The sequence below is a fragment of the Leishmania infantum genome, chromosome 14 (genome assembly GCF_000002875.2).
Source record: "Leishmania infantum JPCM5 genome chromosome 14".
NCBI lineage: Eukaryota > Euglenozoa > Kinetoplastea > Trypanosomatida > Trypanosomatidae > Leishmania > Leishmania infantum.
In genome coordinates this window covers 586106-612412 of record NC_009398.2, presented here as the reverse complement: position 1 = coordinate 612412, position 26307 = coordinate 586106, and the positions used below count along the sequence as shown (strand labels likewise).

General features: G+C 60.9%; 6 protein-coding genes across 6 annotated transcripts; all 6 read right to left on the bottom strand.

The window, feature by feature from the left end:
• Positions 1-773: 773 nt before the first annotated feature.
• LINJ_14_1530 (conserved hypothetical protein) lies at positions 774-6023 on the bottom strand (the record flags this gene model as incomplete). Its single annotated transcript, XM_001464294.2, has 1 exon — positions 774-6023. The coding sequence occupies one exon, from the start codon at positions 6021-6023 to the stop codon at positions 774-776; it is 5250 nt and encodes a 1749-aa protein (XP_001464331.2).
• Positions 6024-6781: 758 nt separating this feature from the next.
• LINJ_14_1520 (conserved hypothetical protein) lies at positions 6782-8794 on the bottom strand (the record flags this gene model as incomplete). The annotated part of the gene is made up of 1 exon (XM_001464293.1): positions 6782-8794. One exon carries the CDS (start codon positions 8792-8794, stop codon positions 6782-6784), a length of 2013 nt encoding a protein of 670 aa, XP_001464330.1.
• Positions 8795-10561: 1767 nt separating this feature from the next.
• Positions 10562-12229, bottom strand: LINJ_14_1510 (putative protein kinase; the record flags this gene model as incomplete). The annotated part of the gene is made up of 1 exon (XM_001464292.1): positions 10562-12229. One exon carries the CDS (start codon positions 12227-12229, stop codon positions 10562-10564), a length of 1668 nt encoding a protein of 555 aa, XP_001464329.1.
• A 3145-nt stretch (positions 12230-15374) lies between these two features.
• On the bottom strand, positions 15375-19454 carry SCGL (putative phosphoglycan beta 1,3 galactosyltransferase; the record flags this gene model as incomplete). The annotated part of the gene is made up of 1 exon (XM_001464291.2): positions 15375-19454. The coding sequence occupies one exon, from the start codon at positions 19452-19454 to the stop codon at positions 15375-15377; it is 4080 nt and encodes a 1359-aa protein (XP_001464328.2).
• A 4169-nt stretch (positions 19455-23623) lies between these two features.
• On the bottom strand, positions 23624-24070 carry LINJ_14_1490 (conserved hypothetical protein; the record flags this gene model as incomplete). Its single annotated transcript, XM_001464290.1, has 1 exon — positions 23624-24070. The coding sequence occupies one exon, from the start codon at positions 24068-24070 to the stop codon at positions 23624-23626; it is 447 nt and encodes a 148-aa protein (XP_001464327.1).
• Positions 24071-24883: 813 nt separating this feature from the next.
• Positions 24884-25549, bottom strand: LINJ_14_1480 (conserved hypothetical protein; the record flags this gene model as incomplete). Its single annotated transcript, XM_001464289.1, has 1 exon — positions 24884-25549. The coding sequence occupies one exon, from the start codon at positions 25547-25549 to the stop codon at positions 24884-24886; it is 666 nt and encodes a 221-aa protein (XP_001464326.1).
• Positions 25550-26307: the final 758 nt, after the last annotated feature.

Below are 26307 nucleotides of genomic sequence, written 5' to 3'. Positions count from 1 at the left end.
ACGGAATGCCGGAGGAACATAAGATGCCGCGAGAAGCGCGACTGTAGTTGGGGCAAGGAGCAGTGGAGGCGCTCGATTCTGCTTTACTCGTTTGGCGCTTGGCTCTGACCCTCACGGGTAGCAACAAGTGAAGTGAGTGAAAACGCATACAAGGGACAACGGGCTAAGCGTCTTTCTTTGTTTACACAAAAGTGGAGAGAGAGTCGAAGAGGCCGTGAGTCGGTGCTTCGCCGCTCGGGCGCGCCACTTTCGCAGTATAGCGGAGTGCCCCGCACTCTGGCGACGTCATTCGGAAAACAGCGCACACCACAGAGATGCACAAGCGCATGCCGACTGCCATCTCTTCTCATGAGAAAAAAAGATCGGGCTCTATACATGGGTACATCGAGTGCATAGTTCGCGGCAAACACATATGACGGCACTCACATAGAACATGACCGGGGAGGGAAAGGGTAGGCTAGGTGGCGGGGGCCAGTACATGACGCAGACAATCGCTTGCGGCTTCTCGACGTTTCGTACGTCCTCGCTAGAACGGCACCGCTAGTCCATCTTCACCCCTTTAAACAAGTGAAAGCGTAGGAGTAGGGGAAACGCTACGTGAGAGAAAATAAGGGAAGGACGCAAGAGTGGCAAAGAGCCGTCGTTCAAAAGGGCTGCTGTGGCGGCTGGAATGTGCAGAGAGAAGCGCTGGCCACGAGCAGCCGCAAAGAGCGAGGGAGAATAGTGTCGGCGTATCTTGCGGCATGGAAACCGAAAACGCTGCTGCACCGAGCCTACATCATGGCTTGACTATAGACGTGTCCGCCCTTGCGCTTCAGCATGAGGATCTCGGCCGTGAGCGCGTCTATCTCCTCCTGCTGTGCGGCAATGAGCTCGCGCAGCACGGCACGCTCTTGCTTCGATGCGACCGTCGTGCCGCAGTACTGCTGCACCGTCTTGGAAGTGGCTTGAGACAACACAGAATCTACGCGCTGACGCTCCGTTTCGAGATCGCCGAGGTTCTGCAGCAGGCTCGTGTTTGCAAAGACTTTGTCTTGGAGGCGCGTGCGGAGTTCGGCAATGTGGTTTTCAACCTTCTTCACCGATCGTGCCCACTTCAATTCAAGGTGGTGCAGCTCTTCCTTTTTCGCTTCTATTGCCCAGCTGGACCCGCACGACTCCAGCATCTCTAAGTCAACGTGCTGGCCAAAGCGAAGTAGCATCACCTCGTTCACCTTGTCTTGCCATTCTTCGAACACGCGATTCGAGGCCGCACGCGCCTCCTTGAGCGGCTGCAGCTCCGCCGTCAGTCTCGCCACCTCGTCACGGCGCTCTATCTTCTGGTCAGCCAAGTCAAAGATGCGCTGTCGCAGCGCGCTCATCTGCTCCGCGGAGATGACAACTACCGGCTGATCGGGGAGGTGGGACGGTAGCCGCGCATCGGCTTCAAGGCACCGCACCTGACTCAGGCGGAGTGGCACCGCTGTATACAGCATGTTCAACTCCTTCCGCTTCTTTTCCTCGAGCACCTGCACCTCGGCTCGGCACTGCTTGACATGCTCCGCCAGCTCCTGCAGCCGCTGCTCGCTCTTCTCCAGCTGCTTGCGGATGCTCGCCACCTCTGCTTTAGCCGCGTCACTGGCTTCCGTCAGGTCGAGGCGAGATTCACGACACTTCAGCATGCCCTCCCACGCCTCCACGCTGCAGTTGGGCGGCCGAACCTCCTCGCCGATACCGTCGTCCTCGTCCTCGTCGTCATCGCTGGTGATGTCGTCATCGTCGTCGTCCCCATCCTCCGGACGGCGCCGGCGCTTCAGCTGCCGATAGTAGACTCGCTTAATGTACGTCAGCTTGTCGCTTGGGCAATGATCGTCGATGTACGCCTCTGCTGCCTGATTTGTGGATTTGAGCTGCGCGGTGAGGTGGCGAATGCGCTCCTCGCTAGACGCTAGGTCTGTGTGCTGAGATGCAATGGCGCGCTGCACCGACTCCCGCTCCTGCTTCACCGCCGTCAAGACAGCGCGGAGTTTCTTGTCCTGCGAGCGAAAGATCAGCAGCAGCTGATACTCGCGGTGGAAGAGGGTCAGGCACCTCGTCATAAGGCACAGATCGACGTCGAGCGCCGCGCGACGCAGCCGCAGTGACTCCAGCTTGTCATTGAACTCCGCCCGCACCGCCGCCATGGCGTCTTTCAAGCGCCGCATGTCCCGCTCCAACACGGCGCGCTGCATCTCCCGCTCCTCCTTCTCTTCTGGCGTGAGGGTTACATTGTGGAGCTTGCCCCTCAGATCGGCGTCCATGCGCTCCCGCATCGCCAGGCTGCCGATGGCGCTCAGCCGTGAGCCTCGTCCGAGGTAGGAGGGGAAGTGGCTGCCCTTGGAGCGCTTTTGCGGCGTGATCATAGTCCCAGGCCCGGCACCGATGGCCACGGTAGAGGAGTCCCGCGAGCGCTCGGGCGCTTGCGCGCCGGCCAGGTCCGCGCCAAAACCACGATGCGCCTTCATCGCCTCCGCTTTGGCCCGCTCCTCCGCTTTCTGTTTGTTGTACGCCTCGAGCTTGTCGCGGTCCATCGTGTACAGCGTCTCGGGCTCCTCCTCAACAGTGAGGGATAGTTCAGGCATTTCAGGCGAGGCGCACAATCCCAGCTGGAACAGCACCTTTCCGTAGTCCTGGCGCATACAGTTGAGACGGGAGAAGGCGTGCCGCTTCTCCTCGCGCAGCTTGAGCAAGTCTTCGTTGAAGGAGGTCTTCATGCGCACAATGTCCTCCATCAGGTGGATCATGCGCTGCAGCTTGGCGACTGCGGTGGGGCGGTACGGGTGCTCGCCTCGGTACGCTGCATCTGTGCGAAACGTGCAGTCACCTCGGTTCTTTAGGTCCATGGCGATCTGCTGCTTCAGCGCTGCGTCGTCGATTGCTGGGTTCGGCTTGCGGTCCAACAAACGCGCATAGCCGTCCCGCCGCTCTTGCCGCTCGCGACGGCGTGTAACCATTTTGTCGAGCTGCTGCTTCACGGAGGCGCCGATGGTGGCTATTCCAACCAGATCGTCAGGCCGCTCGTGGGCGGCGGCGGCGTCGACGCCGGCTGCCTGAGAGTCTTCCGCGACTATGGGCTCTGTCGCTGCTGCATCTGCACCGGCGCCATCCTGCTCGCTGTCACTTGCCCCGTCCTCTTCCTTCTCTACGTCCGACTCGGCTAGCTGGCGAGCAGCCGCGTCCAGTTTGGCGATGGATTCGTGTGGGTCGAAGAGGCGCAAGGAGGCGACGGAGAAGCCCCCTTCGATGGCCGCTAGTTCAAAACGGTCGTAGAGCAGATTGTCGAGGAAGCAGTTCTTCAGCTTGGCCGTCTTGACATCTTCGCGGGCGGTGGGCAGGATATACTCCTTTTCAGCCTCTCGCACTCGGCGCTGCTTCTCCGCGTCGAGGGCGTCCTGGAGCGACGCATCGAGTTGCATTTCGTCCCTGCTCAGTCGCTGGCCAGGCGGCAACTGTTCGTTGCGGTGCACCAGCTCAGCGTACGCGTCGCGCACCTTCTCCAGCCTATTCAAGAAGCGCTGCAGCTTCGCCTCCCTCTCTGCCGCGGCCCGAGCTGCGTCGTCCGCCTCTTTCTGCTCCTGCACCGACAAAGCGGGTGCGTCGGCAGCCCCCACGACCTCTTCGGCCACCGCAACAACCGCGGGGGCGGCTGCCGCCGAAGAAACCATGTCGAGGGCATCTTCGACGGCTGGAGCGTTGCCGATAAGAAGCGGCAAAGGACGCGGGGCTGCGTAGCCGTCTCGCAGCTGTGTCACGACAAGGCCGTCGGTGCCGATAGAGACAACCATGCTGCCGTTATGAGAGAGAAAGGCGCCGGTGACGGCGCCACCCGTGCTGTCGTGCGCCGCGCCGAGCAGAAACACCTGCGAACGACTTGTAGCCTCCCGCAGCAGTAGTCGGTTGCGGTCTGCACACACGACAAGAGCGCCGTTGGGGCTGACGAAAGCCCGACGCGGCACGCAGCCTCGGTAGCACACGTTCAGCGCCGGGTCCTCGACGTAGTCTGGCGGCTCCACGCCGGTGGGGGGCAGGGGCGGCAGCTCCAACCGGTTCGCGTAGCGGATGGTTCCCTGGTACATGTACGCCAGCTCCTCCTTACCCATGCCGATCGCAAAACCATCCCCTGGGAATTGCACGACGAAGGCGATCGGCCATGGCCCCACATCCTCCTCGTCCAGTGCGGTCGCAGCGGTGTCGTCCACCAACTCGAGCTCCTCAACTTCCGTCTTTGGCGGTGGCAGTTGCCGCTGGCGGATCGCCACCAGGTCATATGCACACGGAAACTCGTACCCCTCGTTGTGGTCCACGGAGCCTGGTGCTGGGGCGTGGATCGAGAGTAGCTGGCCACCCTCGAAGCCCAGCAGGCAACCACCGTGGCCGCCTACAGCCTGCGTGTCCCATGCCGCGCTCGTGGGGTTCTTCAATGGTCCGACGCAATAGCCCACAGGGTCGAGCGTGCAGGGTGCCGTTTCCACGCTGAAGAAGAAAACGTGCCCGCTGGGGGAGATGCTGGCCACCTGGGACGCGTCCTCGTTCACGGCCAGCGCGCACAGCCCATCCGCGTGCGCCTTCCACTGCCCAACCACTCGAATGCTGCAGCTACCTTCACCGATTTCCAGTAGCCGCACCGTGCCGTCGCTAAAACCAGCCACCGCGAGCATGCTTTGTGCCGTCGAGCGTGGCGCTAGCACCTTTATGTCTGCCACCGGCACCGGGTCCTTGCGCGGATGGCGCGGCCACTCCATGCGGCACCGCTCTGCGCAGCACACATAGTCGATGCAGCGCACAACGCCGTCCATGCCGCCGGTGAGGACGACATGTTCGACGGGAGACACCGCCGCGCATGTGAGCGGAACACCGTTCAGCCGAAGTCGCACCTGCCCCGCTCGCTCTGTCGTGTCTAGTTTGCCGTTACGCAGGGGGTAGGGCAGTGTGGCCATGGTGCCAGACTCGTCGAGGATGACCCACTGCTGGTGCTCTTCATCGAGCGTGACGGAGCGGATGCGAAACGCGGCCGACACGCACACTTCGTGAAGGCAGTTCGGCGCGTAGTACGGCGGCAGTCCGGTGCCCTCTGCCACCTCCAGCTCATGAAGATCCCAGTACCGCATGTATCCGTCGTCGCCGGCCGTTACCACGTAGCGGCCCTGCAGAGAGACAAAGTGGATGGCGCCGTCGTGGCATGGCTCAATATCGTGAGGTGCCTGTCCCAATCCTTTGGCGCCGGGCTCATCGACGGCAAAGGCGCGGGCAAACGTGCAGGCGATGAGGTCTCCCTCCCACAAGAGAAGGTCGCCGCAGTCGGACCCGGAGAGCACCTTGCCGTCCGCCAAGATCACAAACGCGGCGACGTCGGATATCTCGTGACGGCCAAACTTACCGAGCGAGCCCTGCAGCTTCTTCCCGGTGAAGGTGTCCGCCATCATCCAGAATTTGATGTGCCCGGCCCCGCCCGTAACGAGGAGCGCGTCATCGAAGCGACTAAAGGCGACGCTGTACACGTCGGAGTTGAAGCACTTGCTCCGCAACAGTAGCGAGGTGTTCTCCCAGTCCCAGATGGCAAGGGTGTAGTCGGGTGCACTTGCGACGGAAGCGAGGCGGCTGCCGCCCACGTTGAAGGCGAGCGCGCTGTACCCCACCTCTGCGCCACCTGCAAAGGTTTTAGATTGGGCGCGAGAGGGCCAGCCGTACGCGCGGAGAAGCGGATTTACAGGGCAGCGCTCACCCACTACGTACGACGTACCGCCGGGGTGTACAGCGACAGCGCCAACAGCCCCATCCTGGGGTCCGTCTTGCGACTCCACTGCGCCGGTGTCGACGTGAACGAAGAGCACGAATTTGCCACCACTAGTGAGCAGGGTGTTGTCACCGAGGTAGGCAACAGCGTTGAAGTGACGACTGTCAAAGCCGCAGTGTGCGAGGATCTTGCTGCTGGGTGGCACATCTTCCGGATACGTGTGCAACGGCTTTGGCCGGTTTTCAGCACCCGCGGCCGTAGGCGAGGTCATTGTTGGCAGGGATAGCGCAGGCGGTGAACCGAGGCGGAAAGATGTGATGAGGCTAGCCTGAAAGCTTTATGTGTTCTCCGCTAGAGAACCTGCAGCTCCACCTTTCTCCCCTCGCCCTACACATGCCAAAATAATCCCCAAGCAAAATAACGGGGGTCGTTCCTGACGTGCGTATGCGTGCGTGGATGACGGAGCCACTGAAGGTGGCCCAGAGTTTCTGTGGAGTAAAAAAGGACGAGTAGTGCGTGAAATAAATGGCGGGAGGGTCGGGTAAGTGGTGGTGGTGGAAGCTGCCGAAAAGCGAGGAAGGAGGCACGTCTCCCATCGACGTGGCGCCTTTTCAGACGGAAGCCAAATGGACCGCCGACGGCGACATGCGCAGCATTGCGCTCCGCAGTGGGAAAGCACAAGAGGAAAGCAGCTGCGTTGCAGCGTTCATGGTGAGCGCCAACAGCACCCAGAACGCATTTCAAAAGAGCAAAGGCCGCGTGCGATGCTCCTCCGCCACAACGGAGGAGCGGAGAAGACCGCGACGGGTTACGCGTTTTGCTCAGTGCCTTCCTTGGGGACACCCCCCTCCCCGTGTGAGCCGACGCGTGCGTGTTCGTGCCCAAAGCAGTGAGTGGAGTGGCCTCACGAGCTTTACGCGAAAGCAGGAGAGGTGACGATGGACGCTGCGCGTTTCGTGGAGAAAAGGCACACGCACACACCTAGCATCAGGCACGCTCCTCATGGTCCCTCTTGTCGTCCGAGCCGTGTCACTGACCCAACAAACGCCTCACCAGAGCCTCCATCACAATCAGCGGCTCTACGTTCGTTTCCTTTGCCGCTACTGCCTCGGCCTCGCTGCCACAGATGAAAATGACCTTTTTGTGCACCTGCTGAGTAGCAGTGAAGGCGGCGCAGCACACCTCGCAGGCAGTCACGCCATCGAGCTGCAGGGAAAGCCCAAGAGGTAAGACAGCCAGCCAGGTGTACTCGCGGTGCCACGTGCGCAGCATCCTGACCGCGCCATCCGGCAGCCCAAAGGAAGCACAGACACACTCGAACGGGAGGAGCGCGACGGCGCCGCACTTGCGCTGATACGACTCCATCATGCGCACAAACGCCTGCTCCGCGGCCGGGCGACTCGCCAGCGTGGCCAGAGCAGCGGCGCTCAGCACTGTGCAGTACACCGACTCCGAGGGCAGGAGTCGACGGAGTTCAACGGTGACGGTGGCTGCGGGCGCCGAAGCCGCCGGACTGGTCGGCCTCGAAGGCATCTCCAACACCGCCGCTAGGACCGCCTCGTGCTGGGCCTGGAGGGCGGCAAAGACAGCGTTGCCAGCGGGACAGTGCAGCTCACGAAACCGACGCACAGCCGCCGACACCGCACTAGCGGCCATGATAGAACCCACTCCCTCATCGTGCGTAAGGACCTTCAGCAAAGCAGGCAGCTTTTCTGCGTTGCTTTCCTCCACGGCGAGACAGCCGAGCAGCGCACAAACCCGTCGTGTGGCCTTCTGCTGACTCTGGGACTCCACCGGTGACTGATACAGTACAGGGTACCGCTGCAAGCACCACAGGAAGAAGTCGGTGCAGCTAAATGGCAAAAGACGCTGCACCGGCGTGCGCAGATCGGAAATCTGCGTCACCACTTCCACCACTCGGAGCAAGGACACCAGCGATGGAGTCGACAAGACGCACATAGACACAAACAAAATGCACATGCGGTAGTACTCCTTCCGTCGCTCACACAAGGCGAGCACTTCGTCGAAGACTCTCGGCGCCAACTGCACACGCACGGCGAACGCGTACTTGATGACATCACACGCAAAGGTCAGGGTATCTGTGTCAGCGCTAGAGTGCCGGTATGTCCCAAGTTTCTCGTCTTCGCAGCACAGTCCCACGAGGAGATCGCTCAGAAAGGCGCCGAGGTACAGTGGTGCACCAGTAAAGCCATCGCGACTACGGCCGCTGAGCAGCTCCTCGCGGACGAGGTGCATAGCTGCGGCGCAGGGCTTGCTACTGGCAAGCAAACACCGGCCAAATGCCACCACGAGCGATTCGCTCAGCCGACCTGTCGACGCGCTAACCATCGCCAGGACGCGCTCAAACAGCTCCATGAAGTGATCCTCTAGGGGCTTTGGCATCTGCAGTGACGCCTGTGCGAGGGCGGCGCCGAGGTTACCCCACACGCTCGGGGGCACCATCTGTGACCCCAGCGAACCCTTGAAGGTGAGTGCGACGCGGGCTGCTCGCACAGGGTGGCTAGGCAGCGCCTTGATGGCACCAAGCAGAGTGCTGAGGGGGATGATAGCGGTATCCAACAGCACATCCTCCAGAACGTCAAGCACGGCATCTGCCCCGCCTTCACGACCGAGAACACTCAGCGAGCGGTTCACGGCGGCTAGGCACGGCGCCGCGTTGAGCTTCCTGTCCACGGCAAAGCGATGGAGAATTTCATCAGCAGTATGGCGCTGCGCGAGCCATTGGTACGTCGCCTGCTGCCGCTGCGCAATCGCAAAGGAGTCAGTCAGTACGCGCTGCAGAGGTTGCACCAGCGAGAGGCCGGAAGCAGTCAGCTCTGCGTCGATGGCCGAGTCCAGGCGGCGGCGGCGGTACAGGTAAAAGTCGTGGACAGATCGTCCGGCGCGAACGCGCGTGTCCTGCGCTGGTGGCGCAAACGTCCGATAGCGGATGCTCACGGGGAGAGCCGAGACGCGCGGGGGCTCCTCGCGCAAGTAGTGCGTCAGCTCCTCTTCCGCCTCGCCCCACTTCACGCCGTCCATTACGGAGCAATGCGAAAGACGGCAAATGACGTTTCGCTGTTTTGCCTTGAACGGAGGATGTGGCGGGAGAAGCAGCTGTGGCGTGCTGCCGATGTGTCAGCGTGTATGAAGCAGAGCAGCCTTAAACGAGTGCTTCGGTGGGGGAGGGGGGGGGCGTCAACAGCAGCGAACTTCTTCCCGGAGCAACGTGTTGACGCAAAGGCGAGTGGAGAAGGTTTTTGTTGAAGTATCGTCCTCCACTCCACACGCGTGCTGGAGCGGCTTGTCGTCGCCGACCGAACAGTCAAAAAAAAGGAGGCCGAGTTGGCGGCGGCACTGTGGTGGAGAGACGAGGAAGATGATTAGTGGTGATGAAAAACTGTCGAGAGGAGAACGTGACCGTAGTGAGGGGAGGGGAAGGGGGTCGGGCTGGGCTGCGACAACGCCTTCGGTAGTGAGAAAGAGGATCGCAGGAGAGCCTCCACCGAGAGCGCATTCGGACGCTTCTCCTTCATGAAGAGCGAGGTTGGTACTTTGCTGCTCACGCGCAGGTTTAGCTGCGAGCATCCTTGCAGCGGCTGTGATGTAACGGCGGACACAAACGCGAAATGTCGCTGGGCTGATGACGCTGGTAGGCGCGTGAGTACTCCATGGTGCAATCGAAAGAAAGATAGAGAGGGAAAGTGAGTAGATGCGCCGCATGATCGCTCCACTTCAAATTCCCCGCTATAACAGACACAAATCACGTTGCAACGCGTCTGCACAGGTTTAGAGATGTCCTCCAACCTTCACGACCACATACGCACACATCAAGCGATCTGCACACAATGTGTGTTCCAGAAAAGATAAGAACGGCAACCAAACAGAAAAGTAGGAGGAGTGTGAGAACACAACAAAGAGCCCACAACTCACCTCCTTTCACCAGCACATACACGCACGCAACCCTAGTATCAGAGAAGAGCGAAAAGGGGGAGGAAGTCGACAAACAAAAGACGGAGGGAGGGAGGCTGCATGTGTATGTGTATGTGTACGTGTGTGTGGGGGGGGGGGGGAGGGGTAGTTAGGTGTGGGTGCGTCTGTGCCAGTGTGTTGGCGGAAGGAGGCGAAGCCCGAAGCTATGATAGAGAAGTCATAAACGAAGGTGCCGATCGTTCCACAACGAAGAAGAGCACGCATATACACGCAGACGCAGGCAAGCGCACACAGAGAGAGAAACAGACGTGTGAGAGGAACAATGAGCAGAGGGTGAGGCGGTCGTGAATAGATAGGATTGGAAAACAGAGGGCACACAGCTATTCAAAAAAAAGGAATGGGGAGGAGGACGATCGAAGCGGCGCAGTGCCACCGGACATGGACCTATATGCATCGTGGAAATGAAAAGTAGAGGAAGCAACAACAACAAAGCCGACAATGAAGCACGGGTAGCCACCACTGACACACACACACACACGCACACACAGCGAGCGGGAGGAGGAGGGGAGGGGGGAAACAATAATAAAAAAAGGTGCAATGGAAGAATCACATAATGAGGAAGGGGGAGCGCGAGAGAAGAGAAGCCATCTCAACGGGTGGTGTTCCGGAGGGGAACGGGTGAGAGCCTGACGGTGACGCGCACAAGCAAACGTGCGACACCCACCCTAAAGGTGGTGCGATGATGGAGGAGAGCAGCTTTAGCAGAGCGATTTGCAGAATATTAGGACACATGACGCACCTACGCCCTTTGTTTGGCGTGCCTTTTGGTTTGCTTGTCTGCGTGGGGGACCTCCCCGTCTGCTGCGCGAATTGTTGTCAGCGTCGTGCACGCTCGGCGGCGGCGCGCTGCAGCATTGCCTTGATGTCGGGCGGCGGTGGGAGGGGAGGAGCTAGTGGCCTGCACCCGGGCGCCATCTGGCGAGGCGCAGAAAACAGAGGGTTCAGGTAGGGGCCTGAGGGCCTGCTGCCTTGCTGACGCCGCATGTCGCTCGGATTCTTGCGTGGGTTGGCCGCGACAAGGTAGGCGGGCGATGGGGACAGGTGGGGCTGCGCCACGTAGGGGCGTGCGTAGGGCCTACTGGGAGCCTTGGCGCGAGCAGAAGGTCGCTGAAACGGCAGCGGCGCTGGAGAAGATTGGCCCACGAGATCGCCTTGCTGCCGAGAGATCGGCAGCGCCGCCGATCGTGCGAGACTGGGAGTGCTAAAAGGTGATCTGAATAGTCGCGAGGGGCTAGGAGCTCTGTTGTTGCTCTGCACCCGTGGATATATTTGTGGCAGTTGGGGCGCGTACAGCTGCGGTGGCGCCACTCCCAGCTGCGGCAGGTTACTATACGGCTTCAGAGCCGGCATGGATGGTCGCACCCCGTCCGAAGATCCATTGTCTGCACTTGAGGTACAAGCCGACGCCGCTGCACGCGCAGCTGTGGAGGGGATGGAGAAGGGCCCACCTGGCGTCGCGTGCGGACGCGTGCCAGTATCGTTGCGGGCGAAGACGTCCCCATCCGTCTGGGCTGGGGTGGCCTCAGAGGTGGTGCGCCACTCTTCGTGCGCCATGGCCGCGGCAGCCCTTGCGGCGGACCTGGTGGAGGGCACAGCAGTTGCCTCATCCTGGAAATCCGGCAGCAGGTGGTGCTTGCAGAGGGAGCGTACGTAGTGCTGCGGTACTACGTCGGGCTCTTTGAGCCACTGCCGAATGCGCTCACGAACTATCGGTATCTGCAAGATGTCGTCCAGCTTGATCCGTCCAGCTGGGTCCCGCACCAGCATCCGCGCCACTATGTCCCGCAACTCGGCGCTGTACACGGTTGGTAGAGGATCATAATGCACAGCGAGGATGCGCTGCAGCAGTCCTTTCATGTCCTTTGCATTGAAAGGGTGCTTGAGCGTGAGCATCTCGTACAGGACTACGCCGAGTGCCCACACATCGCTACGGTGGTCGTAGGGCTGCTCCAAAATCAGCTCGGGGGACAGGTAGTAAGGTGTGCCGACAAACGTCTGGGCCTGGTCGTACGTGTTTGCCAGCGTGCGAGCAATGCCAAAGTCGCCTAGTTTGATGAGGTTTTCGTGTGTGAGGAAGATGTTCTGCGTCTTGACATCGCGGTGAAGGATCTTGCGCTGATGCACGTAGTCGAGACTCAGCACCAGCTGTATGAGCCAGTCCAACACTTGCCGCTCCGGCACGTTTACACCGTAATTCTTCTTTAGGCGCGTGCAGACGTCGCCGCTTTCGGCGTACTCCATCACAATGCACAGGTTGTCCGACTTGCGGGCTAGAAAGCTGTCAACATAGTTGATGATGTTCGGGTGTCGCAGTGAACTCAGCACTCGCGCCTCGTTCAGGCTCTGCTGCCGGTCCTTCTTGCTCATCCGCGTGAGATCAACCTGCTTGATGACGTAGTACTTGCCGTCCTCGTTGTTGCGGGCAAGGGTGCAGGTGCCCATGTTGCCCTTGCCAATATTCTTCACTTTCGTATACTTCTCCATGATGGCGGCGTAAGGGAGTGATATGTGTTTGTGCAGATCCGTGTGTGACCCCAATAGAAGGTGGGGTGGGGGGGGGGCCTGCTGTGCGTACCCCGTCGTTAAACGCTGGAGCACAAAGACGATTCAGCTCAAACGATAGGGTGGCAGCGGCCGGCGCCAGGAGTATTCGCGGTTCCTTCTGCACCTACACGCATTCAAGGAGAAATGCACCCGCACACGCGGGCAGCGCTCCCGACGCTGGGCGAGGGTGTGCACGCCGTGAGTAACGCGATCGCCACAAAAAATCGATTGGCGCGTACGTTGCCCGGAAAAGATCTGAGGGATGCACAGGCCCGAGCGGATATGCAAAAGTACGGCCGTGGCCGTTCAGCCGTGTGTGAAGGCAAATGGAGAGAAGTCGGACGCATCGAGATACATGCAAGCTTTCGCCTCGTCCCGCCACCGCGCCAAGCTGCTCTTTTGACGTTGGGATCAGCAGCGCCTCGAGCACACCGGTGGATAGTAGTGGGTATTAGTCTGGGGAGGAGAGTGGATGAAAAGCGCCGCTTCCCGCGGTGCAGTACCTTTTCTTTCAGCGTACCATTCTACTACAAGTCCGCACCCATGCGCATACACAATCGCAGTTCTCTCACCTCCGCCGCAGTACACCTACATGCTGGACGCCTACGACGAGCTGGCCTGCTGTCGAATCAGGGCCATGCGTCTGATGGGCTCATCCTGTTCTTTCTCATCCTTCCTTTGCATACGTGCTGCTCAATCGGCGCCAGACAGACCACTCGTGTGGACTACATGCCGTAATCCGAAGGAGCGGCCTTCGCGGTCCTGCTCGAGGGCAGGAGGCGATGGCGTCTCTGTGGTGCTGATAACAGGGTCTGGTCCGGCTGAATGCCGGATGAGCTCATGGGGGGAGGTTGGCCGGCTTGGGGCCAGGACCCTCTGAGGCCCCGGACACCCTGCCAGTGTGGCGTGTTTCTCTTTCAATCGCTTTACACCGCGGCATTCCACAATGTGGTGTGGTGACTCTCCACGTGGAGGTCTGGAGGACTCGATGGCGCGAATTCGGGGTGCTCTCCTTATGCTTCCGTCATCGGTGCCTCACGTTGGCGCCTCGTCCACGATATGCATAATGTAGACGTGCTCAATGTCGCAGGTCGCCCCGACGTGGCGCCAGCCAGGACCTCGCCGCCGACATCAGCAACGATAAACCGGCTCTAGCCTCGCCACGCCGTAGGCGCCTGGCCCTGTCACCACCAGAAGTGCTTTGGCATTCGCAGGAAGAGTGGGAGGGTGCTGCGTGGCCTCCCGTCACGGAGTGGTGGCACTGGTGTGTCCCTGTGATACCACGCGGAGGCATCCCTTGTCCTGAAGGGTGGCGATACGTGAAGAGCAAAAGAACAAGAAATGCAGCGAGGACAACGTTTCTGCTCACCGCTGCCTAGTCGCGGCTTGCAGCTCGGCGACCGCCGACACTAGCGCCGCCATCGTTACTCCCCTTCCGCCTGCTCAACCGTCGTTGCGCCTTGCAGCCGCAACAACGTGAAGATTAAGTAGAGGGTCGTTGAAGTTGCTCTCGCTGCGCATCACTTCCAGGTAGCTCAGCCACGTCGAACGCGGTACCTCGCACATCACTGCCCACACTGGTCGATCCGCTGGCGCAATACCCTGTCACTACGGGGTGCGAGGGCGGTGCAGCTGATGAAAAGCTGCACAAGCGGCGACGCGATGCGAACGAGTGGCTCACACACGGCCACAGCCGCAGCTCGGCGGTGGCATACACGTTGTACGTCACACTCGTCATTGCAATCAGCATGGGGTCGATCAGTGCAAGCGGCGTACACGTCGTAGCGAGCGTACCCACGAGTTCTTCGACACCAACCGCCCCGTGGCGCACCAGTGCGCCCTTTTAGGTTGCGCTGTCAAGGCGCTCCCCGCACTTGTCCTCCATCGCGCGCAGTGTCCAGGATAGCAGATGTTGCGTGGTCAACCTCTTGCATTGTCGAGTTCGACGGAGAGAAAAAGACCGTTGCGCGTCGGCTGCCCATGAGACTGCTACCAAACGTACGGCATTTTAGCGTGGTAGCGTAGCCACGTACTCCGCATCTGCCCGCACCCCCCATGATGGCGCTGAGCACAGCTGCATCAGAGGTAAGGTGACGGTGGTCAGCAGCAGCAGCAATAATCATCCCATTCGAGCCCCCTTTCACTGTCCCTTTTGCTCGCTCCGCCTTCACACCGAAATGCGCGCACGCGCACAGAGGCACTCCCACCAACGCACGCAAACGTCGCCTCCCTAGCGAGAAGGCGAAGCGGGAAAGAAAAAGAGCCATGCGTGGCCACCCATCAGGCTCCGTCGCGGCATCTACGGCGGTGCAGACGCCTCTTCATCTTTGGCGCGAAGGACGCGAGGGATAGGGGGGAGGGAACGGCAGCGGATGCGTATGCGTGCGCTCAGTGGAGGGAGGGAGTGAAGGAATTGTGGGAAGAGCGGAGGGGCGCAGCATGCAAGAACAACCAAAAGAAAACGACACACAGACAAAGACGAGATGGACAAGGTAACGCGGGCGACAAGATATGGGACTAACCTATGCACGTGAGGGAGACAGAAAGGTGAGGGTGGGAGGGGCGAGAGCGATGGTGTCGCGGCCGCGCCCCGTCACCATCCGCACTTCTACGCTCCCTTTTGCCCCACTGCGAGTGGCTCCGCCGGTGACCGGTGCGCGCGTGGCCGTACGCGAGCGTCCGTGCCTCTGCATGGTCGCTGGCGGAGCGATGGACAGGGGAATCAAGGGCAGACTTCGGATGAGAGAAGGGAAGGGTGGTTATCTACACAGATCGCTGCAGGCCGAAGAGAACGCGGGGCAAAAAGGGGAGGGGAAGACGTATGCGATGACATTCGCGTGTGTCCTCTTCTTCTTTGTCTGGGCCTCAACATGGAAAGAGATGCTGACACAAAATGGCGTGTCTGCACGCGCACGCATGGGCGCACAAACATACGCGAATACAAATTTATCTGTCGTAATGGCAGCTGGCGATACGTGATGGCGAGAGCAGCGCATGCGAATCGGCGCAATGCACCTGGGGAGGGGAGTGTTCGCCGGGCATCCTCGGGCGGTCGCGGCACACCCTCTCTCTCCTGGCTGCGTAGTCATGAAAGAATGCGTGCCTTCAGCCCATTCAACACGAGAACGCCGTCGCTGAACGGCACGTACTCGACATCGTCGATGGCCACCCCGTCACGGTCGGAGAGGTAAGGCGGCGTGTGCACACTGCGGTCCCTCTGCACCGCCCAGAGAACGTCGGGAAGACTGGACCATCCAGCCTCCTCCTCCGCTGCTGTAAGAGCCGCAGCATCAAGCTTGCGTGCGGCACCCTCCGCAACGTTGCCGCCTGCCTGCAACACCGGTCGCAAGCGGTCGGCCACCCAACTCTGCGCAGCCTGACGTGCCGCGCGCTCCGCACGCTCGTTGCATAGTATTGCATCGCCTTCCTGGCCTCCCTGGGCAGATCTTTCAGCCGCTCCCCTGCTGCCGCTGTAGCGGTACTCCTGGGCAAAGAAGTAGTGCAGGTAATACGCATCCGCAGGGCGGCACCGGTGCAGAGCGACAGACGCCCACGTCACGTTGCGCACGCGGCCACGGTGCAGATCGTGAAAGCGCTGCAGGTCCTCCCAAACGTACCAGTGGCGCCGAAACGGGCACAGCCGATCAGCTCGGAAGCGTCGCTCCATCAGCAACTTGCCCAGCATCACGTCCTCGTGGTCCATCATGCTCGCGTAGTAGGAATGGGCGTACGCGGCGCTGTAGTCAGCCGCGGCGAGGTACAGCACATCGTTGTTGAACTCCGTGCGTACCTCCACGACGGCCTGGACAAGGCGACGGTGGAGCAGCAAGAGCATGCCGGCACTGAAGTACACCTCGCCGTTCCAGCGCCGCATGCTGCCCCAGTACACACACTCCTCTGTAGACTTGGTGAGCTGTGCGTTCTCGACGGTGCCGTGCTCCGTATCAACGTCGTGCGGCGGTGGCACGCGTGTCTTGCGGCCACGCCACAGGTAGCGGATGTCGCTCAGGTACTGCGGCACCTTAATATACGTATCATCGTCGCCCTTCATAATAAACGGCACTTCCGGGAACGTACAGTAGGCGTACATTAGCCACAGGATCAGCTTTTGGCTCATGCCCACCTCCACTCTCAGCCCCCACTTGCCCTCCCCGCCGACGGTCTTGCCGGTGGCAGGACGCCGATCCGTCAGCATGTCGATCCAGAGGCTATCCCGACGCTCCAGCGCCTCCTGCCAGAGGGCCGACGATGCGTAGCAGACAAGGCGCGCGGGGGCCGTGACAAGAGGCGCGACAGGTAAGGAAAGGCGCTGCGCCACCTGCAGAAGCGGTAGCGACGGCGGAGTCGCCGACGCTACCGTCATCCTTACGGTTTGGTCCACGATGGCGTCGCAGGGCGAGTCAGTGGAGCGCTCATTCCGCCAAGAAGGCCGCAGTGTCATTCGGCGCCTTCGCTGCGTGACGGTAGGCATCTCCAGCAGCGGAGCGTCTTGGTCGGCGGTGATGGTAGCTCCGGCTGCTGCAGCGAGGGTTGCCGTCCGAAGCTCCACCGCGGCGGCGAGGTCGTGGATGTGTGGCAGGAGTAGTGAGGGGTTGGCGCTGAGGCGCTGGCTGTCGATACTCACATAAGCGGCATCAAGGTGCGCAGGCTTTCCAGCGGCCTTGCCTCCTCCGCGGACGGACCTCTCGCCGTCGTCGCGGGAGCTCGGCGCCACCGGAGCACCCGTAGGCTGCCGAGTCAGAGCAGGCCACTCTACAGCCCCGAAGATGTACAATGGCAGCAGCGCCCCGTCAAAACCAGTCTCGGTGCGTGCGACCTCATGGTACTTGAACCAAGTCTGACGCTGCGCCTCACGCAAGGCAACGCGCGCTGGTTGATCGGTGGAGGGGATGCCGAGCACCGCCAGATACGGCGTGGAGGACGCGCACTTGGATGAGCCGCGTGGCGCACGAGGCGAGTCCTTGCCAGCCTCGCTGGCCCTCACCGGCGCGAGCCAGCGCCACTTGCGCAGCTCCGCAGCCACCTCCACGTCGTCCGTCACGCTCGCCATCGCCAACAGCATCGGCCCGATGCGGCCCAGTGGCGCATTCGACGTGGCAAACACCGCTCCCTGGACCTGCGACGGTGCCGCGCGCGAGACATTATCGTCTCCTGCGGTGCGTGGTGAGGTTTGGTCGAGTTCAACGGCCATCCCTTTCACCGCCTCCGCATACCCTTGACCTTGCAGACACTCGGTGCAGCCATCCTCCACCACGTGCAACGTCCACGACGGCACTTGGGACGCCGTCAGAGTGCGAGAGGAAAGGAAGAAGAGGCGCGGATGTCGTTGCGCGTATGACAAGCGCAGCCCCTCCATGGCTAATGCGGCACTGCGCGTGCGGTAGCGGTCAAAGAGTTGCCGCAGCACGGACTTAGACATGCCCTCAACCTCAGCGGGGTCCGCTTCAGCAGCCCCCCCACTGCCACCGTTGCGAGGCAGCACTGAGACCCGGCGCAGCGACACCAATGTTGGTGGCACGGTCGGTTGCTGCAGCAGCACCGCCATTGTGTGCGTCGGTGGATGAAGCGCGACTGGCAGCCCAACATACTGCATCCGCGCGATAAACAACTCTTCACTCTCCAACAGACACACAACGGCAGCCTGGGCGAGCGGTAAACCAACCCACCACAGGAAAAAAGCACATGCGATGGCGAAGGTAACGAGAAGGCCGCGGTGTCGTTCCCACGCGCGGCGGAGGACAAACATCGCATTTTCGGTGGTGTTCTCGGTGGCCACAATAACGGTGTTGCGGCGCCGCGTAGTCTCGCCGAGCAGCTTCTTCGTAAACGGGCAGCAGCAACAGCAAAGAAAAAAAGTAATGCAAATGCGAGCGCCATCACTGAGAAGCGTTCTTGCCGTCACCATGCCGCGACGCCGGCGGCGAGTGGCAGCAGCAGTGGTGGTGGGGGCACGACCGCCGCCTCCCTCCTGCGTTGGTGCGCTACATGAGCGACCCCACAGAGTCATCAACAACCGTGAAAGAGCACTGACTGATCTGCCCTTGTAGTAGTCGTCATCGTCACAGTCACCGAGACGGCCAACACTGTAGCGGGGCTCTGCCTTAGTAGAGCGTGGCCGATGTGAGCTGCCGTCGCCATCGGTGTCACCGTCAAAGCAATTGTCCGTCATGCCACCGCCGCGACCGCTGCTGCTGGTACGTCGAAAATGACTGTCGAGCAGTCCGCTGTCGCTCACGCGCCACGCCCGCCAGCACCATCGTCGCAGGAAGCACAGGCGAAGAAGGCGAGAGAGATTATACGACAGGGACGCCGAGGAGCGAGCGGCATAAGACAACTTGGCTGCGGTGGCAGCCACTGCCTTGCGCGCCACCGGCGACGGAGTTGGAAACCCCACCGTGTTCATGTGCTCTGCGTTCGCGCGGAACGCCAGCGCAGGCGGTGACATTGCCAGCGGCGGCTGAGCAGTGGCACGGCCCTGTCCGTGGGGCGTGGCAAGAACGGCTGCATCACCACCGGCAGATGGGCTGTGGACGCCTTGGGAGCTTCCGACTGCTTCACATTGATAAGGCTGCGTGGCGCTGCCCCTGCCTCTGCTGTAAGAGCGGCTTGGCTTTAACGATCCGCTCGCACTGAGCGTTGGCTCGTCCTCGGAAACTGCGGCGACCTCTTGTACTTGCTTTGGCACTCGGCTCACTGCCGTTACCGTCAGTGAAGCTGCTGTCACAGCTGTCGGCCCACAGACCGTGAGAGAAAACGGAGAAGGCCCTTGGGCGGAGGACGCTGCTGGCGTTGTGGGAGACTGCTCTCTGGCAGCACCAGCAACGGTCGCGGCACCCTCCAGCACTGGCAAAGATGCAGGTAGAGCCTCTGCCTCCTGCCAGCGGCCTTCATAAGCGCTAAAGATCCTATTCTCCGAGGTGCCGAAGACCGGAGCAGCGGCACGATTGAGCGGATCCGGGTCACTACAGCGCCATGTCACCACCGTCGGCGGCTCGTGCGCGAGCACCCCGTCTCTCCGAGTGCCCCATGCCGACTCCGGCGAAGACGTGCCAGCGTCGCTGCGAACGCCGTGGCGACTCTCCACTGAGGAAGTAGAAACAGCGCTGATGCTTGCGGTCCGTCGCTTCGCAGTGCATGGGCACGCAGAGGGCAGGCCGTCTGCCATCGACGCGTCGATCACCCCCCTACACAGCGCCACCTCAGCCTGGACCACAATCTCCGTGGCAGCCGCCGTCGGAAGGCCAACCCTCACCCACCTCTGCAGCTCGTCCAGAGACCGTTGCAAGCAGGAGGACGAAATGGAGGGCAGCACGCTCAGCGGAACACGCCGACTGGTGAACGGCAGCGCAAGTGAAGCCAAACTCCAATGCAGCAGCAAACAGGCAAGGAAACGGAGCAAGGCTATCAAAGACACGGAAGAAAACAGTGAAGAAGCCGTGGCAGACCCGCTGCGGTGTGAGTGCACGAGTAAGACCAGCAAACAGAGAGAGGAAGCGGCTCCGGCGGCGACGTGCCTGTGTGCGAGCACTTCCGTGCCTTCGCCAGCGTGAGAGAAAGAGAAAGGAAGGCGATAGGGGAAAGGGAGAGGAGGCGTTGCAGAGAAGTTGCACCGAGGCCCTTGAGGGAGTCGCCGCATTCAACTCGATCGATCCGTCTTCTGGGGTGGTGTGTGATGCAATCGGACTGCTTACACACCGGCAGCCACACCCGCAAGACTAGAGCGCGTCTCTTCATACAAGCGCATCGGTACGCGTATATGTCTGTGCCCTTGTCAACGGACGAGAGCGCGGAGTCAGCCGTCCTTCGAGCTTCCTGTATCACCTCCCCGTGCCACCAGTTGCACTCCTTTGTGTTTGGTATGCAGGACCATCGCTCGGCACGTCGGCCGAGTTAGCACTCGCATTGTGTGTAACGGGCCGTGAATCACGCATGGCAACTGAGTCGATGGTGTTTTGGAGTGCTGCGCTGGTGGCATGACTATATGAGCAGCCCTTGTGGAGAGCAGCGATGGCAGAGGCGCCATCAACATGAAAGTGAGCAGCAGCTCCAGTAGACAAGAAAGAAAAGGAGCCTCCCATGTGCGGTGCACCTACACGGTCGGCGGGGCTGTGCCCCCATCGTGTGCCCGTAGCGGCACCCCGTCTTCCTGCTGCTCTGCGGGTGCGTGCTCTCTTCTTACCGTGCCCCCTCCTGTCTCATGCTCCTGCTCGCGGTTGAACACATCAGGGACATGGGGTCCATCGCCCGCTCGTACCGGGAGATTGCGCTGCAGAGAGTGAGCCCGCTGGGGAGCCGCGTCTGAGTGAGGAGGCAGTCGGAGGCCCTCTTCAAGGCCAGTGCAACGTCGCGGTTCTTTGGTGGCGTCATGTCACGCCCGTTGAATGCGACGCCGTAGATCGCCGAGAAGACGGCGATAACGACGGTCTGCATCATGCAACAGCCTGGGCAACACGGGTTGGTTCTGACGATTTGGGCAAGGTGCACCTTCAGCAGAGGCCCACGCCACGTCGCGCTGCAGCAAATGGCGCCTGGGGGCGGCAGCCCCTCCCTGCGAGGCCCAAAGTGGGCTCTCCGGGCCAGGGATCGCTGGGCGGCGCTGGCATCCCGACGGCACCAGGGCGCACGGTGTCGACGGATTGGAGCTGAGGGTCGTTCGAAGCCGAAGGCGCCGTGGTTGCTTGCGCCGCCGCCTGCGCTGCATCCATCCGCTCGGCCGTCGATGCCGCTACCAGAATGAGCCGGCGCACGCTGTGTCTGCCCTGCAGTGACGCCTTGCGTGCATTCCACAGGTCGAACAAGGAGGAGGGGAGACGGAAGAGCGGCCGCGGATCCTCCTCCGTGGGTGTGTCGGTCCGCGATGGAGCTCCTCAGAGACGGCAGCATCCATGTCTTCCCAGACCCGCCGTCGCTCGCCCCATGCCCGCATCCGCCTCGTCTCCCGGCAGCGGGCGCAGGCGCCTGTCCATGAATCGGCTGACAGTTGCATCGAGGCAGCTGCTCTGAGCGGGGCTCTCGAGGCGACGGACTTACGCCTCCAACACCTGCACCCCCTCTTCCTCAGCAGCATGAACGGTCGATCCATCTGCAATCGGAATCCCCACGTGCTTAAGGCGTCCGCCTTTTCATGAATCGTCGACGCCGAAGAGACACAATTCATAGTTGGTGTAATCCTTGGTAACTTCCGCAGGCGCGACGCCGAGCGAGGCTTGGCATTATACGAGGAGCCTATGCGAAGCTGGTTTTGGGGGACCAGTCCACCGCAACGCAGCGGAGGCGGGGGCTCCTCTGAGCCATCAACACCACGACAACATACCGAATTTTCCTGTTTGGCACAGCTCCTCTAGCGTGAGAGAGGGATCGTTATGGGATGTGATCAGCGGTATGTGAAAAGGATAGGCTTGTGCGAATCCGAATTCTTGTACAGAGACTTGTGCGCACGCACTTGGTGGATTTGCGGAGGAGGAGCAGGACGTGGGCAGGAAAAAGGGCGCGGGAGAGTTCCCTCTCAGGGTCCACTGCCCGAGACACAGATTCATCATATCGTGATCATTGAAGCAAAGCCAGACCGTCGCCGCTTCAGCCTCGCCCTTGAAAAATGCGGGGAGAGCGTACACCTCTGCGTATGCCCTCTTGCATGCGCACTGGGTCGCCGTCGCCGGACTTCTTTTCGTTTGCCACACCAAAGTGCTGAAGTCCGGAGCGACAGCCAGCGCCTTGCCGGCGTGCAGGGTGAAGCGCCTCTCGTGCAGCACGCGGACTTCTTTTAAGCATTCATCAAGGAACCGGGCCGAACGGCGCCAGACGGTGCTGGTCGGCCCGTCGCCATGCCGCTGCGAAGAGCGAAGTTCAGGCCCAGAATCACGCTCGAAGAGGATCGCCGCCTTGTTCCGTCTCCGCATGTGTCCGCTCTCGGTCATGCAGCGCGCGCTCAGACTCTGCTCGGCCTCCCTCCCCCTCCCCCCGCACCGTCACAGGCCCCCATCGCGTGGTGCGAAGCAGCGAGGGGGGGGGCACGTGCTCCAGCAGCGCGCCGACTCGGTCACCTGAGCACGGCCCCTGCGTCACCTTCTACGCACCACACGCCTCGCACGTCTCCTCACAGCCGCTCTCCCCACCCCGCCACCCCATTGTGGCGATCGCCACGTGGTGCATCCTCGTCGGGGTGGCCCAGGCGCCCCACCACCAGTGGGCCGTGTGGGGGGCCCGGTGAGATGCGTTCCCGTCACGCCGGCACTCTGCCCGCCACATGGATGGCACAAGCGTGCCCACCGTGACAGGCCGCTCCGACGCGGCGCCATCCAGGACCTCACCGCCGACATCGGCAGCGGTGAGTCGCTCTCACCGCACCCTACGCTGTAGGCGCCTCACCCTGCCACCACCAGAAGCGGCGGCTCGGCATTGGCAGGGGCAAAAAGGGCCGCGGGGGCTGCCTGGCCTGCTCTCGCACAGCGTGGGGAGTGGGCCCTGGATGCCACGCACCGAGGTGCGCCCCTTCCCCCTCACACTGCATCGTCATCGGAGCGGTGCACCTCTGCTCGAAAACAAAAATGAATGCGCGACAGGTGCACTGGCATGGGCCCGTGTCGATGCGTCTTCGGTTGCCTAGACGCTCGACGCGCCGAAGGGGAAGAGGGGAGAGAGATGCGGAGAAGAACCACAAGAAAAGGTGGCGGGGGGTATGAGAGGGCGGCCAGCGAACCCACGAAACAAACAAAACAGAACGCAAGAGGAGCGCGTGCAAAGGTCAAACGCAGCGGCGGCCTAAGTCGCTAAGGGGAAAAAGGACGCGGGTACGCATCACGGGCGAGGAGCTCACCGCATACGAAAAAGGAAAAAAAAACACACACACACGGAGAGAGAGTGCACCAGCTGTCGGCAGCAGCCCCCCCCCCCCTATCGACAAAAACACACACACGCACACGCTTCTCTACAACGCAAGTCGAGCGCGCGCACACGTTTTGTGGTTATGTGTGCAGAGAGCACACGAGAGAGAGACGAGGAGCGAGGAAGAATGAGGGAGCTGAGTTAGTCAAGGCGAGCACTCCTGTGGCTACTTCAACCCATCCCCCATCCCCCATCCTCGCATTCTCTTCCCGCTGTTAGCGCGCCGCTGCCACCATCTCCATACACTATCACTACAGCAATGCGTTGCAACGCCGTGCCAGCATCTGCTTTACCAGCCTACACACAGCATGGCACAACAGAGGTGGAGGGATGGGCTCACCGAACCAACTCACTGTGCCCCATATCCCCCCTCCAATGAAACATACAGACATACACGGGCACGTTTTTCCACATCAACACCCTACCGCATCATCATCTTCCTACGTCAAATCAGTTCAGCGCAAGCTGCAGGAGGGCGAGGCCCAGCATCGTGGGGGCCAGCCACATCATGTGCGTGTGCATTACCAGCCAGTAGGCGATAAAAATCCACCCAGCTACGTGTGCGGAGTTGTGTCCGTTGTAGCCCAGCGTGGCGTACCCAGCCGCCCAAATCATGGTAAAGACCGCGATCATGCCCGAGATGACACGATTCACGACAGACACGGTGGACTGCTCCGCCACGATCCAGTGGCGCATAAACATCTTGCCAGGAACTACGGCGGAAACGGTGCGGTGGCTCTGCGCATGCAGGGCAGTGCGTGCCTCAGCGGTCATGTGCTGCGGCAAGATCTTTGACCAGTCGTGCGTCGTGGGCTTGTGGGTGCCAGCGCGAGCGGCCATGCGTAGGGCGCTCAGGGAAGCACTGGTGCCTATCGGAAGGGTGACGCGGCGGAACATGTTAGCCTGATGCCTACGAGCAATGGTATTACGTGCTGAGTTATGGGTTGAAGGAGCGGTCACGGCGATCAAGCGGCAGCCTACTGTGAAAGTCCTTCCGTATGAAAGGTGGAAAAGGTAAGAAGGAAGTGGAGGTGGGGGGTGGTGGATGCGGTGACGATCTTGGTGGGCGAGAGAGAGGGAGGGAGACGTGGCTGGAGATGCGGCGGTGATAGGGGCACAAGTAGGAGTCGGCGTTGCAGCCAAGCAGGGAATGGAAGAGGCAGCGGTCGTGAGCGCCGTGAAGAAGACACCCGATCAAGAAGGTATGGCAAGGGGTAGGGGTGTGCCGGAATGCCGTGTGATAGCGCGGCACACTTGCAACTTCCCTCCACTGGCACACACTCCACAAAAGGGGGGGGGGTCTAGCGCGAGGCGCGCTAGCGAACCGAGACCAGGGAGCCGGGCGACGGCAGCTCGGTGCTGTGTCGCGATGGTGGACTACGCTGTTATCTGCTGCTTCCACGTCTCTTCAAAACAAGCCGGGTCTGAACATCGACGATGAGTAAAATGGAAAGCAAGAGAAAGAGGAGCAAAAGAACTCGACTATCACAAGCGTGCCCATGCACATACGAGGAACATAGGAACACACGCAGCTGTCCACATATCCGCCAGCGTGTGTGTGGTGTTCGCAAATCTTCTGCTACGCGGCATGTTTGCCTACGCCATAGCAACTCCTCCTCACGCAAGGTCGCTTGCCGAACGCGGGTAAACTTCATGGGATAAGAAAGCGTCAGAGAACTGCGCTGCATAGCGGACCTCTCGCAGCCCGCATCACCTCCTCGCCGTGCTTCCCGTAAACGGGCGCTGCAGGGAGGCTCGGCGAAAAAGGTACGTGATGCTGAAAACGTTCAGCAGCGCGATGACTGCCATGACGAAAGCCTCGGCCACTAAGCGCACCGTCAGCATGGTGAAGATCTTTTCTACCCACTCTCGGATGCCCTGCTCCTTCATCCGAAGCAGGATCTGATCATCGTGCATGCCCATCACGAAGCCATCCGTGCGCGTCATGAGCTTCCGCAGCGGGTCTATGCGGTTCTTCCAGCGCTTGAGAGAGGTCAGACCAACTTCCATCTTGATCACCTTCAGCTCGCCCGAGTAGTCGCGATTGTCGATACAGTATGCATGCTCCTTGTTCGCGTGCGTCGTAAAATACACGCGGTCCTCGGCGCCATGCTCACCCGCGTAGGAGGCGTAGATCACGTGTCCGTCCACATCGCGAATGAACACGTCAAAGTCGTTCTCTCCCTCCATGACGTGGTAGTGCATGGTCACGCCTTCGTAGAAGTCCTTCCCCATCGAATACAGGCACACCTCTTCCTTGCCCACGTCGAAGGTGAGAGCCGTGATGGTGGGTTTCACCCGCAGCGCTGTGGCGGGCAGCACCGCTGCAACCGTGCAGAAGGCTGCCAAAAATACACGCACGACCAAAAAGCGCATGTCTCGTGCGACGGCGCCACGCTAACACACACACACACGCACACACGTACACGAGGCGAGGAGTGGAAATTGACTGAGATTGGAGGAACGGAAAGGCAGAGGAGTGGGCAGCGACTGAGAGAGCAGGTGCGCACCCCTGTGTGTGGTTGGTGGAGAGAGGGGGCACACACTTCATACGTCATCAGCTCCGACATACCCAAGCTCCGAGGGAGTCTGCAGGAGCACGGCGAGAATCGCCAGTGCAAACCTTCCCTCAGGGAAGACTGCCTGGAGGTTCGCCTCCGTTTCCGTTGCTGCCACACTCTTCTTCTTTTTTGTTTTGTGTATGAGATGGGTATGGTACAAGTAAGGAGAGCCGAAATCCAAAGGCGGAGAGAAAAGGCGCAAAGAGCGCGCGTAATCTCAGCGGAGACGGGGCTGCGTGTAAGGCACCAAATCGCCCCCAGCCCCCCTCCTCCTCCTTTGTTTTTTTTTTCTACCGGTCGCATCGCGTGTGTTCCGATGGCCAGAGGAAAGCGCGAAGCGGCGCAAGGGACGCGCAGCTTGGAGGAAAACGACGAAAGACACATCCGGTGAGCTACGCACACAATGTGAGACAAAACTGGAGGACCACCCGCGTAACGCCGCACGTCAGTGCACAAAAGCCTGGCCGTAAAGACATTTTTCTTATGGGGGGGGGGCACACGAGAAGAGAGACCAGCACAAAATGGGAATTGGGAAGTGAATAGAGCGTTGGCCACAAGAGACCACGAATGCTG